The sequence below is a fragment of the Nematolebias whitei genome, chromosome 3 (assembly GCF_014905685.2).
Source record: "Nematolebias whitei isolate Nwh7 chromosome 3, NemWhi1, whole genome shotgun sequence".
NCBI classification, from domain to species: Eukaryota; Metazoa; Chordata; class Actinopteri; order Cyprinodontiformes; family Rivulidae; genus Nematolebias; species Nematolebias whitei.
Window position 1 is genome coordinate 32367075 of NC_056500.1, and position 17709 is coordinate 32384783.

The window sequence follows — 17709 nt, forward strand, 5'->3', positions numbered from 1 at the left end:
GCCTCGAGGACTCATTTACAAGAGAGATCTGTTTATTAGCTCATGTTACAACCAAGCAGATCTTAGCTCTGTACATTGACACTTTTTTGGATTATTATTACTCTTTTCTGTGTGTCCCTTTTACCTCTCCTTGTGGAATTATAAAGATCTTCTTATGTACCTTCTCCCTGAGTTTTCTCCATTGTTAGGTACCGTCATGCTCACTGTTAGTCTCATTCAAAAATTCCTCTGATTCCTCCACTGAAACAACTGAAAATACAGTTCAGTAAAGTTTCCCCTGCACAACATGCCACTCTCTCATTCTCAAATCATCTAAACCCCAATATTGGCCTCTTTATGACTCCTGAAATACTAGTATCTCCTCCTGGAAATATGCATTAACAATCAGAAAGAACTCACATCAGCTACATTTTATTGGTCTGTTGAAACTAATCTCTCCACCTGTAAATCTCTAATCATGTTTTTTTTTTCTTCTGCAGATAATTATGTTAATTACTTCCTACACGTGTTAAAATAAAATCCATTTGACTTGCCTTTGTTTCATGTCTGGAGTATTTTCATCTCCACCATAGAACCTCTGTTAAAGACAAACTGGCACCAGATCAGTAAGAGGACTGTGTATAGAAAACTTCAATGTTACTCTGAGGACAATTTGATTGACAAGGCATTTTATAATCTACAGGTAATGTCCGGAATTAAACAATATGGAGAAATCTTTGTACACAAAGGACAAGGCTAAAAGTTCATATATAACACAGATGATCTTCGGGCCCTCACACTAAAGTGCATTAAAAACTGGTCTGATTCTGTTAGACATCACTGCATAGGCTCAAGAAATGTACACACATTGTCTGTAACACATTGTGTTGTGCCATCCATAAGGACAAAGCTTTATTACACAAAGCAGAGATCAGGTGTGAAAAATATCCAGAAACTCTTCCCTCCTCTTTAGGCAGAAGCTCGTTTAAAGTTTATTGATGAAAACTAAAACTGGAGAGTGGTTCTGTGATCAGACAAATCAAAACTTTTATTTCTTTTCAGAAACCAGGCCTATTATTCACACTAAAGAGGAGAGAGGGATCTGACCTGTTAGTGTCTGCGTTTCTGCTGTCACAGGGTTGCATTAGTGCTTGTGGCAAGGGTAGCTTGCACAACTGGAAGCAACATCAATGACGAAAAGTGTTATTTTTCCTATGGGTTTTGTATTGCTGCAGGAAAGACCTTTTTTACACATGAACCCAGATTTTATTTCTGTCAGTGTAGCAATCTATACAGAATTTCTAGACCTAGTCCTTAGAAGGTAAACATTGTATAACACCACTAGATTGTAACAATTTTGATAATATTTTGATTCATTGCAAATCTCAGATCTTTTTAAAGAAGAAATTGTTAAATTAATATTAGGATATGTGTAAATGTCGTATAAATTGGTATGAACTATTTTGCTAAATAGACATCACATATTGTGAGTTGAGATGGGGACTCTATTTTACATCAGACGTTCAACGCAGGCGGCAGAACATTCTTTTGAATCAAGTATCAGTTTCAACAGAGAATTTTGCTTTTGAGTATTACTGAATATTGGAACAAGATGCAATCACAAGTGTGTTGGCTGTTGTAGTCCAGACTGAGATATCTGTTATTTTGCTGAGTAAAACACTGAACACCTTCAGATGTGTAGAATTGAAGAAAACAATCAGCTTTAACTTGTAAAACTAAAATTGCTGAAATAACTGATGCTTTACTAAGTTTTCATTAAAACTGCATCAGAATAACAGAGGCAAAACGTTTTCTGGAAAATGTTGTTCACACACGGGATATATTTTTCTTTAACTGTGAAATCTATGATTTAGTCCAAAATTAAGTTATTTTGTTTGCTTGCTTTTCAATAGTTTTCAGCCATTACTTAGATGTTTTTAACTTTAAACCTTTAAAGACTAACCACACAGTTTCAAAGAAGCACAGACTTTCACAAAAACCAACCTGCAAACATGCAAGACCCTTAAGATGCTCGCACAGGAAGGAAACGCGTCAAAACTGCCTCCGTTTTATCCTTTAGTGTGTGTGTGCCCAACATGCACATTTTCTCACTCTGACTTTGTGGTGTAATAAAAAATGCAGCAATGAGGGTGGTGAAATGAAGAAAAAAAAATGCTGTAAAGAAAATGAAAAATAAATAAATAAAGGTCACCCTGCTTTCTTTGAAATTTCATAAAGTATTTAGCAAATTGCAAATTCACAGAGAACAGGTTATTAAAGTGTTCATTTTTGTAGCACGAAGCCTCCTCAGCACATTCAGTCAATGGAAATGAAACTCACTTTCAGGAGCAACTGTAAAGGGCCATTTCTCTAAAACTTCTCCTCATCAGGAGAACGGATCTGTTCTGTCACCAACAATGTCTCTGCTGCAGCACAAAACTCCTGCACACATCTACACACCGTAGTGATGCTGACGCCAAAAAGATGTCCAACACTCCTGTACTCGGATCCAGTTGACAGCTTCCAAAGTGCAATTGCCACTCTCTTTTTTAATGACACACATTTGCGGAAAGTTGAATGGTGTCGCTTCAGAGTCGGACGTAGTTTATTGCACAGGTAGATGAATGATTGTTCTGACATCCTGAAGTTCCTCAACCACTGAATGTTTGTGAAACCGGGTACAATAACGTCCCACCACTGAGTAGCTCTGTTCTGCGCCCACACTGTAGGTCTGCTGCCATTATTATTATTTAGCAAGTGAATCATCTGCAACACACACAGCATATGGCCTGATGCATGCTCAATAATCCAGGTAGAAAAATCTAAAAAAGTTAAATCTGGTCCTCTGGACATTCAAAAAACAAAACAAAGCAAAACAACAACAAAAAATGTAGAAACGTTTCGTCTTTCATTCGAAAGACTTCCTCAGTCTGAGGTGCTGTATTTTTAATTTTGCTGTTGCGGATGACTGATTCTGACAGAATCAGCCATCCGCAACAACAAAATTAAAGAGGGTGAAGCAGAACAACTCAGAATCAAAGTTTCATCCTGCCTCAGCAATGCCAAACCACCACCTTCCAACATCAGTAGAGAGGAGAGGGATACACTCACCACTCTTAGCAAGGACAAAAACATCATCATTCTCCCAGCAGACAAAGGAAGGTGCACAGTGATTTTGAACCAGAAAGACTATCATGAGAAAGTTATGACACTCCTTAGTGACTTAACCACTTATGAACCTCTGAAAAGAGATCCAGGAAGTGGCTACAAGAAGAAGTTGATAGATTGCCTGAAAATTTTGGAGCAGGACAAGGCTATTGACCGTATTCTGTACCACAGACTGTACCCAGGGGAGGCCACACCTAGTCTGTATGGTTTACCTAAAATCCACAAACAAGGTGTACCTTTAAGACCAATTGTTAGTACGATTAACTCTGTCACTTACAATGTTTCCAAATATCTGGCGTCTGTACTCATCCCTTTAGTTGGCAGCTCAGAACACCACATAAAGAACAACATGGACTTTGTGGATAAGGTGAGGGATGTCATCATGTAGACTGATGAAACAATGGTCTCTTTTGATGTCACATCACTCTTTATGTGCATTCCTGTTGATGATGCAGTAATGGTGGTCGGTTCAGACACCACTCTGAGCAGCAGGACCACGCTTTCCACAGAACAACTGTGTCAACTCTTGAAACTGTGCCTGCAGTCAACCTACTTCACATATGGGGAACAATATTATAGGCAGAAACATGGGTGTGCTATGGGGTCTCCAGTTTCTCCTATTGTTGCCAACCTGTACATGGAGGAGGTAGAAAAGAGAGCCTTGACGTCCTTTTCAGGGACACCACCAAGACATTGGTTCAGGTATGTTGACAACACCTGGTTTAAAATTAAATCTCAGGAAGTCCAACATTTTACTGATCAATCAATCAATCAACCTTTATTTAGACTGGTAAATCCCATTGAGCCTCGAGGACTCATTTACAAGAGAGACCTGATTTCAACAAAGAAAGATGACAACAATGGACAACAGCAACAACAATAAACAATTATAAAAAGTCATACTGCAGGGTTTTATTTTTTTAACAAATATGATGGCTAAAAGGAAAAGGTAACAAAAAACAAAAACAAACAAAAAAACAGCTAGATTCCAAGACAAATGTAGAAAACTAAAAACAGGAACATGTCAGCATTGGACCCTGCCAGGTGTCCAACAGATTCTTAAAGACACTTAGAGAGGTCAAGGTCGAGAGCTTCAAATCTTTTTGTAAGATATTCCAGGAAACAGGAGCGGAGTAGGAGAAGGCCCTTTTGCCTAGTTCAGTCCTCATTGAGGGAACACTACAGGTAATAATGTCCTGAGAGCGCACTCCGTAGCTGCACTCACGCAAAGACAAGTAGGAGGAGATGTATGAAGGCAGCAGACAAGAAGTGATTTAAAGATGAAAATGTACCAGTGAGAGAGTCTGCATGAAGTTAATGATGTCCAGTTAACTAGTGAATACAGTGTGCAGTGGTGGGTACGATAATCACAGCCAGTTATGAATCTTAGTGCACCATGATAGACAGCATCCAACATCTGCAGGGTTCTTGTAGGAGCGTTCATGTAAATAATGTCACCATAATCAATTGAGGGAAGGAAAGTCACAGATACAAGGCGTTTTCTAGCATTCAGGGTTAGACAGGATCTGTTTCTGAAAAAGAAACCCAGTTTAACTTTCAGTTTCTTTATCAAGTTTTCCACATGGAGCTTAAAAGAGAGATGTGAGTCGACCAAGATACCCAAATATTTATAGGAATCAACAAACTCAATGGGGACACCATTTGAGGATAAAATCGGAGGAAGAACTGCTGGGACCAACTTCCTATTTGAAAAAAGCATCCCTTTGGTTTTGTCGGCATTTAAGACAAGTTTGAGGCAAAACAAATCTGTCTGGATGATGTTGAATGCAGATTTCAAAAGCTGGAAAGCCTTAGCAACAGTTTTAGCTCGACAATAAACAACTGTGTCATCAGCATAGAAATTTATGGATGCATTAGGGATGTTTTTACTTACATTATGTATGTAGATTGTAAAGAGGGTGGGTCCTAAGACTGAGCCTTGTGGTACACCATTGTTGACTGTTAAATAACTGGAGGAAGTACCATTATGTTGAACACATTGCCTCCGGTCTGAAAGATAGTTAGAGAACCAACCAATGGTGTGATCTGAGAAACCGATTTCTGAGAGTTTATGACACAAGATGTTATGACACAAGATGTTATGATCCACAGAGTCAAAAGCTTTAGACAGGTCTAAGAAAAGTGCAGCACAATAATCCTTAGCATCCAGTGCTTCAACAACATCATTAAGAACCTTCAGTGAAGCAGTGGTTGTGCTGTGTTGTTTCCTGAAACCAGATTGATGTGGAGGTAAGATGTTAATTGAGTCCAGGTAATTTTTGATTTGAGAGTTTATCAGTTTTTCTAGAACCTTGGCTAAAATGCAGAGTTTAGAGATTGGTCGATAGTTGTTCAGTGAGGTGGGGTCTCCTCCCTTCAGCAAAGGAAGAACAAAGGCTGTTTTCCAAGTGTCTGGGATGGAGTTTTGTCTTATGGAGAGATTGAAGATGTGGGTCACAGGGACTGTGATGATATGAGCAGCCAGCCTTAAGAAGTAAGGTGGAAGTTCATCTGGACCTGCAGATTTTTAGGGTCAAGATCTTTTAACAGTTTGTTGACCTCACTGACTGAGAATGGAGAAAAAGAGAAGCTGTGATTAACTGAGGATTGACTTGTAGGAGGGATTTGATTAGTAGAAGTTTGGTTATTAGGAGAAGTGGCTGATTTTCCATTAGTAACTGTGTCAAACAAAGAACCAGAAGCAACAAAATGTTTGTTGAAACAGTTCAGAATCTCGTGCTTATTTGACACAGGAACAGAGTTAACGAGAAGTTGTGATGGGAGGTCAGATGATTGGGGGGTGCCTGAGAGGGATTTGATAGTTTTCCAGAATCTGTTAGGGTCATTTAGATTTTTGGAGGTCTGAGATAAGAAATAGTTGCGTTTTGCTGCTTTGACAGCAGTTGTGCATTTATTCCTCATCTGTCGAAAACTCAACCAATCAGTGTCTGAGTCAGATTTTCTCGCTGTGGCCCAAAGATGATCTCTCCTGTGCAGGAGGTCAGCTAGCTCTGGAGTAAACCAGGGGCTTGTCTCATCCCTTTATTCTGAACTGACGAAAAGGAGCATGTATGTTCAGAAAATAAATGAAACTAATATGAAAATAGTTCCAAGCGGAGTTCACGTCATCAGTTAACAGAATACAATGCCAGTCAAAGTGAGACAGATCCCAGAGGAATGACTGTTCACAAAAACGTTTCAGATCCCTTTTTTGAATTAATCTGGGCTTAGAAGGTGGAAGTGTAATATCTCTCAAAGCAGCTGTCACACAATGATCACTCAAAAGATCAGCAAATACACCTGTACCAGGGAATTTGTGAGGCATATTAGTTAGAAACAGGTCTAAGATGGAGGATTTTTCAGGACGGTTTTTATTTAATCTAGTGGGAGAGTTGATCAGTTGGGTAAGATTAAGAGACAAGCAACATTCCTTGAATTTATCACAGAGGGGAGTCGACTTACACCAATCAATGTTGAGATCTCCAGCCAAAAGGACCTCTTTGAGTTTTAAATTACCAAGAAATTCCATCATGGCAGTCAATGCCTCAGGTGATGCTGTGTGTGTGTGTGTGTGGGGGGGGGGGGGGGGGGGGGTAGCAGCAGACTACAGTTAAAATCTGGCCTCTATTCAAGGTGATGTTTACAGATAAGGCTTCAAACTGGTTTGGAATTGTTTTAGAAGACACAAGACTAGAAACCAGAGAATCTCTAATGTAAATAATGACTCCACCCCCCCTTTTTTGATGATCACAGCGGTAGATGTTAAATCCATTGATTGCCACGTCATTATTCATTACAGATTTGTTGAGCCAGGATTCAGAAATAAAGATAACATCTGACCCAGAGGAACAGACCAGAATTTTCAAAGCATCAAGTTTTTTCAGAAGGCTACGAGCGTTTACATGCAGAAAATGAAGCCCAGAGGCATTTTTAAAGTCATTTGGTGTGCTGTAATTAGTGGGGGGTCCAGGGTTGGGCTGAATCCCTGAGAGCAGTAACAACATTATTATCAGACATTTTCTTGAGTTTTTTGTGACTGATGTGTAATTACAGGAGTTAACAGTGTGACAATTAGCCCCCATAATCGAACCATGAGAAACATTAATGAAGACGTGATCATTCAGAACCCAAAAACAGTGAAAGTTGCAGTGATGGACAGATTCAGGTGTATTAACAAGATTCAGTGACTCCAGATAATCTGAGAACTGAAAATAGTGACAATAATATGAATGATGCAGAAAAGTTTCAGACCATAAAACGTCACAGTTCAAATGGGCAAACAAACCTGACGAGGTGGCCCAACTGCAGTTTGAGTTGGGCTGAGGGGGGCTCCGGCCCCCCCAGTGAAGATGGATGGATGCTTCCATGGGAAACAGAAGCTGGGTCCAGAATCAACAGGCCGAAACAGAAACAGATAATTCGCATCAAATAGCAGAGCGAGCTGCCAGAAAATCCTCCTGAAGTGAAAGGCATGATCCTAGCTCGTTTCAGGTCAACAGGGGCCAACAGCGTGATCCGGAATAAAATTAATTATTATCCAGGTGAGTTTGGATGGAAGCCTGCAGCAACTCAGATACAAACTCCGAACTTCTCTCGAGCACCACGCAGCCCTGCTCCTTCACGCTGCTCCTTCACGCTGCTCCTCCACGCTGCTCCTCCGCTTCTCAGCACGTCACCTCTGCACCCGACAGCACGGGGCACCCCCGGTGAAAAGCGAGACTGACCGGAGAGGCTGAGGCTGAAGTCGGCAACTGGTCCAGTCCGATTCTGCTCCAGTTCGGCTCCGGCGCTCCAAGCACGAGAGACGAAGAGGCTGAAGATATCCCTGGCCCGGTTCTGCTCTGGTCCGGCGGCCCAGTCTGGCGGCGTGGTTCTGCTCCGGTCCGGCGGCGCTTCAAAGCACCGGAGCGTCTCCTCCAGGTGAACACAACGACTCCACAGAGGTGGATCGTCCTTCGGTGAAAGTAACGGGCTGCTCACTGAAGCTGAGACTGGCTCTGTTGAAGACGAAATCCCCACAGCCACCTCGGTTTGGTTCTGGTCCAATTCAAGGGACACACAGGTACACTTCCCCCACACCTATGAAGACACCACGAGGGCCAGTCCAGAAGAAAACCAGCGAAATACCACCCGGCGATATTTGTCGGAACCAGGTAGAACCACAAAGGTCCAGATAAGAGTTTGTTGAGGTCCAGAGAGAGAGAGAAAAAAAAACACTGGACCTTCGTGCGTCGATTCCCCAGCTCGAGGGGTCACCTGGCCGGCAGGGTGCGCTCAGAGTGACCGGTGGGAGGGAGCGGCCGGTCGGTCCTGGACCAAAATATATTTTTGGACGGTCCCGTCCGGCTCTCTGAGTCACTGAACACCGAATTCGGTTGGAAGGAGGACCAACTTTAGTCCGGTTTGAAAAACGGGTCAGTTTGATGATAAAAGACTGCAGAGAAGCCGGAGGGAGCTGCCGTCCATCAGCTCGCCGGAAGTGAAGTGTGATCACATCAACTCTGTGGATAAATACATCAAGTTCACACGAGAAGATGTAAAAAATGGCAGGTTGGCTTTCTTGGACTGTGAGGTCTCAGTCTCCGATAGAGGACATTTGCAAACTGAGGTGTACCGCAAACCCACCCACACAGACCAGTATTTGCAGTTTGACTCCCATCACCCTTTGGAGCACAAGTTAGGAGTCATCAGGACTCTGTATCACAGAGCAGACAGCGTTCCCACTAGCTCAGGAGCCAGGCAGAAGGAGAAATCCCACACAAAACAGGCTCCAGAGCAATGTGGATATCCTAACTGGGCCTTCCTGAAAGCAGAGAGGAAACCCAAACAGGACTCCAGTCAGCCAACAGGTGAAAAGGAGGAACCCAGATCATTCCATATGTTGAGGGAGTATCAGAGAAACTGAGACGTTTATTTTCTAAACATAACGTCCCAGTGGCTTTTAAACCCCAAAATACATTACGGCAAAGACTGGTTCATCCCAAAGATCCAGTCCCCCGGCACAAACAGAGTAATGTTGTGTATGCTGTTCAGTGTCAGGAGGGCTGTGATCAGTCTTACATTGGGGAAACTAAACAACCACTGGCCAAAAGGATGGCCCAGCACAGAAGATCAACATCATCAGGCCAGGACTCTGCGGTCTACACTCATCTCCAGGCCAGTGGTCACTCTTTCAAGGATGAAGATGTTCACATCCTGGATAGAGAGGAACGATGGTTTGAGAGAGGAGTAAAGGAGGCCATCTTTGTGAAAATAAATCGTCCATCATTAAACAGGGGTGGAGGCCTCCGGGTTCAACTGTCCCCCTCTTACAATGCTGTGATTGCTAGGATCACTCAGCCCTCTGTGAATAGTAAACAGCCATCAGTGTGCTAATGATCCATTGTTAGGCTGATGGTTCTTCTTGATCATGTGAGCAGCTGGTTTTGGTTGTCAGCAGCAAACTGGTTGATCCACTCTGAGAAGGTGCTATTTAAGAGACTGAGCTGAATACAGCACCTCAGACTCAGGAAGTCTCTCGGATGAAAGACGAAACATTTCTATATTTTTTGTTGTTGTTTTGCTTTGTTTTGTTTTTTGAATGTCCAGAGGACTAGATTTAACTTTTTAGCATACAGCATATGTATTACTAAACAGTATTTTATCGACATTTATGTACTTTTACGCTCGGCTTTTATCATATGTTATTGCACGCTAAAGCAAAATAGCATTTTAGCTTACCCGCACACATCGTTTAGCTCGCCTCCTGTCTTCTATTTCATAGCGCTCTAGGGCTTCCTGCACTCTCCTGTACTTCTCCAGAGTTCTTTGCCTCGCTTCCTAAAGCCGTTTCTGACTCTCTTGTCTTCGACGGCATTCAAAAAGCCACAGACTGAGAAGTAAGAAGAACAAAGACACGATACTCTCCATTTTGTTTTATGGTCATCTTCTTCTAACACGTTTAGTTGTGGCGACAAAAGTAGCTTAATGGCGCACTCCCGCCACCATCTGGTAAGGCATGTTGGATTCTGGACCCCGCCCACTAGAACCGGTACTGAAAGCATAATGGAAACACAACATGTACTGTACCAGTAGAGTAGAGCTGTGCTGTACCGGTACTACAGGTACTAATGGAAAAGGGGCAAGTGTCTGTGTGGACATATACAAAAATAGAGGACACGATCCAAACTAACGTGGATATTTATTTTATTATCATCCACCACCATAAAAGATGGGTGATCATGTAACTGCCTGTATGCTAGCAAAATTTCTCACAAACAATGAAACTCTGAAATCATTCACTAGATGTTCATCATTGGCCACAACCCTGCCAGTATCACAAACACTGAGCTAAACATTGATTGATTAAGATCACTGGCTAAAATTCTGGTATGAAAATCACTGATCACGCATTCCTTCAATGAATGTTAGTTTTGTACACAATATTTTTTGCTTGGCGGCATGGTGGCTCAGTTGGTAGAGCTGCCGCCTCTCAGCAAGCTGGTCTCCGGTTCAAATCCCAGCCGGGGACCTTTCTGGGTGGAGTTTGGGCGTTGTCTCTGTTAGTGCGTGGGTTTTCTCTGGGTACTCCAGCTTCCTCCCACAGACCAAAAACATGCATGTTAGATTGATTGGTAACTCTAAATTGTCCCTAGGTGTGAGTGAGAGAGTGAATGGTTGTTTGTCTCTATGTGTCCTTTTGATGGACTGGAGACCTGTCCAGGGTGTCCCCCACCTCTCACACAGTGACTGCTGGATATAGGCACCATTGACCCCCATGACCCAAAAAGAAAGAAGTAGGTAAAGATGATGGATGGATGGCTCTTTTTACTTTGTTTCAACACATCAAATCCCTCACAAAGTATCAACTTTATTTGCTTCAATAAAAAAATATCACATCATCGCAAACTTTCAGGTTGAGATGCACATACATGTCCTCAGTTCTTGGCTTAAATAAATATTCAACAATGCTACAACTAAATCAGCACCTTAGTGTTAACTGACTCCTGCCTCATCAGTTCAAAGCACATTATTTTGCAGATGTGTAAAAATGCTTCATTTTTAACTGATTCCCTAAATGCTTTCAGGTGTTAATGGACTAATCCAAAAACAGAATTATTTTGACATTACACAATAAGAATAGGACAAGCCAAGTTATCTAGACCAGTTATACACAAACCACAGAAAATGCATTCAGTGCATCATTTGGGTGAAGTGACGAGAAACATTTTTTCTGTTTCAGCGTAAAAGTAGGCCATGACACACAGCCAAAACTGTTCAACAATCGTCAGATCTTGTAAAGGCCAAAAAAGTTGGCATAATGTGTATGACTAAGATAGCTGCGATGCGATACATTCACAAAAACTTTGTCATATTTCTTCAGCAGCTGGACAGCGCCCAGGTAACTTTCCGTGGTCCAGGACTGACCTGTATTCTGAGGGCAGAACCCCACCCTGTGGGCCTCCATCAGAGTCAAAGGTGAGGAGTGTCCCACTCGTCTCACAAACACAGAGTGCTCAAAGGAGGAAAACGAGAAGCACTCCTTAAAAATCAATTCTACTCGGGAGTAAATGTGATAGAGTCCAGTCTCGTTGACCTGCAGAGCACCGTCTTCAGCTCTGTACGTCACTCCACCAGAGGTGAACGCCTGACCTGTCTTTGGCTCCCATCGTAAGGTCTTTCCATATTTGTTTTCCCTTTCGATGCGACCTGCAGGTAGAAAGCCATATTATGAGAAATTTGACAACATGAGAAAATCCAAGAGTAAATCTCAGGTGAAGAGAGGGTTTACCAATCACATGTGCTGCTGGTCTGGATTTGTCTTCTACATTTGGCACGGGTTCATAGAGACCTGAAAGAATCACCAGATTATTCAAACCAGCTTGTCTTTTACAGGCAATATTTGAGAATGCTTTGTGCACAGTGAAATGTGTTTCATGATGGACACCTACCTATTTGCTTCAAAGGAGCACCACCCTCAATCATAGGTTTGAGTTCAACCTTCAGTGAACAGAAAGAGGCAGACAAATCATGTTACCACATCACACACAGACCGGAACCTCATTCTTTCTAAAGCGCTTTCAGAGCACAAGTAACACAGAGGATATCCTGTCTAAATGGACGGGTGACCACAGATGAAACAGTGAAGATACTAATCTGCATTTTTAAATGTCAGAGCAGAGCAAAGCTTTGCTTCTCTGATGTAACTTTACTAAATTGGGTGAATTAATTATTAAACTTTTCAAGTCTGCCCAGACTTTCCAGCCACAGTTCCACTCTCCCACATGACACCTCCCTGTCACCACCTCTCTATGCAGAAGACAACTTGTTTTTATCTTTACTGCTTAGCATCAATTACAAAATAAGCATGCATAGTACAATGGTACACTGTTTTAAACAAGACTGTTAATTTACTGTTCAGTCAACAGACAGAACAAAGTTTGTTTCTGATCAGTCGTTGGTGGTCACACACTGCTGCACCACAGCCTTTCAATTTGATCGTTTACTCTCAGTCTTTTCTTACTTTTCACATTTTCTTTGTTAGTTCTTACCTTTTCTGCAGGTGTTCCTTTCATTTTTTTCTGTATCTGAAAAATCTGCCAGGCTTCAAAGCCCAGAGCTGCAAACACCAGCAGGAACAGCATCAGCACCATCATGGCCAGGCTCGGTTTGATTCCCATGAAGCCCCGAGCCTTCCCACGACTCTTTATCATCTCAGCTGCCGGTGGGAACGACCAGCAGGGAATCAGATTCGGAGGTTGGGTGGAGTGGTGTGGACCTCCACCTTCATTTACAAGAAACACCTGTGGGAGCGGATATGTCTGGTCACAGCTCATGATGCGAGTCCTTCTGACACGAGCTGTCTGTGCATCTGGCTGCGCTGCACGAAGGAGGTGTGGACTTACTGAGCACTTCTGTCAAGTTACATGTTAAACTCAAAAAGCTGTCAAGGCATTTACCACCCACCTTTCCCACCCACGCTCGCCTCAGACACTGCTTCTGTCCTAAATTCTGCACAAACCAATAAAATAATCTCTCTTCATCATACTCACTGTTGTTGCTGAAAATCATTTTTTTAGTCTCTGTGTGGTTATGATGTGCACACAGATGAGTCCTAAACGCAACATAAAGGAAGTTTGAGGTTTTGGCGGACCCATACCTCTCTAAACACCTTCTCATTTCAGAAAATACATCTTATTACAAATTCCATTAAAGGAACAAGTGATAAGATCACATGCCCAGGTATCGTTTTCCACATGACAATTTTTGACGACAATGCTTGATTTACTTCCAATGGCCTTTTTAAGGGGCACATGAATTCAGTGAATTTATCCTGCATTTTTATTGTTATGCCCATTATTTTTAAACCGTATTTTCATGTGTTTCAATCTGCATGTTAGTAAACAGTGATACAGCAGTTTCAAAAGCACAGCATATTCTTGGTGGGAAGATGTTGCTGCCACATGAAAGGCTGAATATCTGCTTGATGGGTTTTATGCTGCCTGCAAGTGCAGAGTTCAACAATCACAAGGAAATTTAACAGAGGTGACAATTAACCCCAACCAGTTACTCCTCGTACCAGTTCTCATCTGTTGGTTAATAAAATAATCACATGGCAAATATTAGTATGTGCATCTTGGGTGACTTTTGGTGGTTTTCATAAAAGGCCTGTGTCCAGATTAAGAAAAAAAAAAGATTATGGTGGAGTAGCAGTAATCTTGTCCCATGCAGACTTTATGAAAGTCCGTACTGACCTGCATGCAAACTGCTTCATGGTTTATTTCATGCAAAGCCATTTTGTGAAAAATACTGTATGCATGCAAAATGTCCTGTGTGAGTTTGTGCGTTTGAGTGTTTATTGAGTGTCGGACTCTTGCATCCACTGATGCACGAGTTTTGTTTCATTTCTTCAGCTTCACTCAAAGGGAAACCCACCTTGCAGCATGCACGAGAAGCTCAGACTTAAAGGGCAGTTATGTCAAGTTTAACCATAAGCTTCACAGGCTGCCAGTGATGAGTCTGTTTCCCAGAAACATCATGTGGAAAGAGGCTTCTGCAGCAACAGCACAGAGTGAGGTGGGAGGGTGGGGTTTTGGGGTCTAACCAAGCCGTGCTCACAACTGCCGCTCCAGTTACTTTAACCTGATGAGAGAAATAAAAGAAATCGCTGAATCAGCAAAATGGTCTTTTAATCATTCTGAAGTTCCCATCATCGTTTTTTTTACATACAACAATACAGTTGTGCTCATGATGACTGATTACGCAAATTACATAAAATGTTTATTTCCTTACACAACTAGTTTGATTATTTTGTATTCTGATTCAACATAACCAATGTCATCTCTTTCAACACATAATATGTCATATAGTCAAAGAAGCATATGATTAAAAGATGACAGTTTAGTTTTCTGCAATACTTAGTCATTTAACTTTTAACTAGTTTATGTTGAATTTTTATTTTAAAGAAAGCCTCTTGCTCATACTCTAAAAATATAACTTACAGTTTGTTTCTGTAGAAGGATTGGACACAATAAAATCCTAAAAAGACTAATATTATCAATTAAGTTAAATTAAATTAAATTCTGTTTATTTATATAACTCCTAGTCACAGCAGAAATCATCTAATGGCAATGTATAAAAACATTTACATTTATCATAAAAGCCATTTTGTAAAAGTTATTTATCTATGGAAGCCAACGGATTGTGTTGAGTCTTCACTTTGTTGCATCTCTCATCCTGAGCAAGCACAAAGGCAGCAGTGGAAAAGAAAAAGTCTCTTTTAACAGGAAGAAATCTACAGATAATTATGTAAATATGGTAAAGAAAAATAAAGTATTAGGTATTTGTCATGCTAATACTGGTGAAATATATCTAGTTTCATACTACAATCCTATGGGTTACTATGCTCATCAGAGGAAAAGCAACATCACGTCCCAGTACATGACCAGCCTTCTCCTGCGTTTTACTGTCAGATAATTAAATAAACTGAATTGTTCTTTTTCTCTTGAACAACAACTTTTTTGTCCATCAACAGAACTATTTGTGGCTCCATCTCTAAGTTCCTGCTTTTAAAAATCTTTTTGTCTTGATGAAGAATGATTAAGGTTTGGCATGCAGCATCCAGGCAAGATTTTGTATTTGTGGGGAACTAGCTGAACCAATGGTCTTCTTAACACAATCACAGCCACCACCAGTCATATACGAGTGGAGAGAGAGGCTCATCCTGAACCAAACAGACCATCTCTGAGGTTTTGGAGACAAATCAGATGAAAAAGGTATGGTAGTTTCAACAGTGCTGACTTTGAGGAGCTAATGAATGAAGAGAATGAAAGAGAAAGAGTAGAAGTCATAGAAACTGTAGACCAGGAAGTAGGAAAGATTAGTGAGGAGGAAGTTCAGAAAGCTCTGAAAAGAACCAAGAAAGGGAAGGTAGTAGGATCTGATGACATACCAGTGGAGGTTTGGAAATGTCTTTGAGAGATGGCAGTGAGTTTTTTTACTCAAATATTCAATGACATATTTCAGGGTGAGAAAATGCCTGAAGAATGGAGAATAAGTGTGCTGGCTGCTGGTGCTCATTTTTAAGAACAAAAGTGATGTACAGAGCAACTACAGGGGAATTAAGTTGATGAGCCACACGATGAAGATCTGGGAGAGAGTTGTGGAAGTAAGGCAAATCAGAGGTGACCATCTGTGAGCAGCAGTATGGTTTCATGCCAAGAAAGAGCACCACAGATGCCATCTTTGTTTTGAGAATGCTGATGGAGAAGTACAGAGAGGGTCAGAAAGAACTCCATTGTGTCTTTGTGGATTTAGAAAAAGCATATGACAGAGTGCTGAGGGAGGAGGTGTGGTATTGCATGAGGAAATCTGGAGTGGCACAAAAGTATGTTAGACTGGTACAAGACATGTATGAGGACAGCAGGACAGTGGTGAGATGTGCTGTAGGAGTGAGGTGGAGGTGGGAGTGCATCAAGGATCAGCTCTGAGCCCCTTTTTGTTTGCTCTGGTAATGGACCGACTAACAAATGAGGTCAGGCAAGAATCCCCATGGACTATGATGTTTGCAGACGACATTTTAATATGTGGCGAGAACAGGGAACAGGTGGAAGAGAACTTGGAGAGGTGGAGTCATTCACTTGAAAGAAGAGGAATGAAAGTCAGCCATAGTAAGACAAAATACATGTGTGTGAATGAGAGGGAGGCTGGTGGAACAGTGAGGCTACAAGGAGCAGAGGTCACAAAGGTGCAGGACTTCAAGTACTTGGGGTCCACTGTCTAGGAAAATTGGGAGTGTGGTAAAGAAGTGAAAAAGAGAGTCCAGGCAGGATGGAGTGGATGGAGAAAAGTTTCAGGAGTGATTTGTGACAAAAAGGTGTCAGCAAAGGTCAAAGGAAAAGTTTACAAGACAGTGGTGAGACCAGCTATGTAGTGGAGACAGAGACATGGACAAAAAGACAGGAGAAAGAACTGGAAGTGGCAGAAATGAAGATGTTGAGGTTCTTCTTAGGAGTGACAAGGATGGATAAGATTAGGAATGAGACCATCAGAGGTACAGCACAGGTTGAACAACTGGGAGCTAAAGTTAGAGAGACCAGACTTGGACATGTTCAGAGGAGGGACAGTGGGTATATTGGTAGAAGGATGTTAGAAATGCAGCTGCCAAGAAAAAGACAAAGAGGAGATACATTGATGCAGTTAGAGAGGATATGGAGGTAGTTGGAGTGAAGACAGAGTGAGATGGAGGAGGATGACTCTCTGTAACGAGTCGCGACCCCTGAAGGAGGAAAAGCCGAAAGAAGAAGAAGATTCAATAGTGCCAGTTTGACTGTTTTCTGACTCATTCGGTCCTCATCAGCACCCTTTAAGTCACAACACTTTCCGCCTCTCTGTTCTCAACTCAATAAGAATGAACGTTTTACCTAATTACATCACCAGTTCCAGGAACAAAGGAACCTCTGTTGATCTTTTCCAGGGTGCAGAATGCTAAATGGTACACCTTCCTTAGAACTAATATGAAACAGACTTTTGACTCCAAAAACAGGCCAATTTTTATACAAAAATAAATAAATAAATCACGTTTTAACAGCTCCAAACAGCCTCTCAGAGGCTTTTTTTTTTACACAGTTGTAAATCCCTCAGCGTCTACTTAAAAAAATATTCTACCCTTTTTGACCAGTGGAAGATTTACAGCTCCTCCTACAGGCTAAGTTAGAAACCAGCTTCACATTTTTTAAAACCTTACTATTTCTAATAAAATGTTTTATCTGTTATAATAAATAATAATATTTTTTTATTTATAATGCACTTTACATTCACAATGAATCTCAAAAGTGCTACAATGAGTGAACATCAGATAACATCAGGAGAAAAAGCAACCAAGAGAAGGAACAGCCAGGAGGATAGCACCTCAGAATGATCACATCAAAAACTTAAAATGCACAAAATGCAGATAAAATACTTAAACAAGAACTATAAGTGAATAATAATTAAAAAGCAACAACAACAAAAAGTACAATGCAGTGTTAATCTTAAAATATATTATGTTCTCCATTGTCAAAGTTACTCTGAAAATGGGTTAAC

At 41.4% G+C, this 17709-nt stretch overlaps 1 protein-coding gene across 1 annotated transcript; it reads right to left on the bottom strand.

Annotated features, from left to right (window-relative positions):
• Nucleotides 1-11413: 11413 nt before the first annotated feature.
• faslg (Fas ligand (TNF superfamily, member 6)) lies at nt 11414-12962 on the bottom strand. The gene is made up of 4 exons (XM_037674838.1): nt 12678-12962; nt 12078-12126; nt 11918-11977; nt 11414-11835 (listed from the first exon to the last, which is right to left on the bottom strand). Exons 1-4 carry the CDS (start codon nt 12960-12962, stop codon nt 11414-11416), a joined length of 816 nt encoding a protein of 271 aa, XP_037530766.1.
• Nucleotides 12963-17709: the final 4747 nt, after the last annotated feature.

Bases quoted from the DNA above. Each gene is read 5' to 3' on its own strand.
- faslg (XM_037674838.1), bottom strand. From the start codon at position 12,962: ATGAGCTGTGACCAGACATATCCGCTCCCACAGGTGTTTCTTGTAAAT. The intron at 12,127-12,677 runs GTAAGAACTAAC...TGTTCACTGAAG, and splicing joins AAGGAACACCTGCAGAAAAG to GTTGAACTCAAACCTATGAT. The intron at 11,836-11,917 runs GTAAACCCTCTC...TTCTACCTGCAG, and splicing joins ACCAGCAGCACATGTGATTG to GTCGCATCGAAAGGGAAAAC.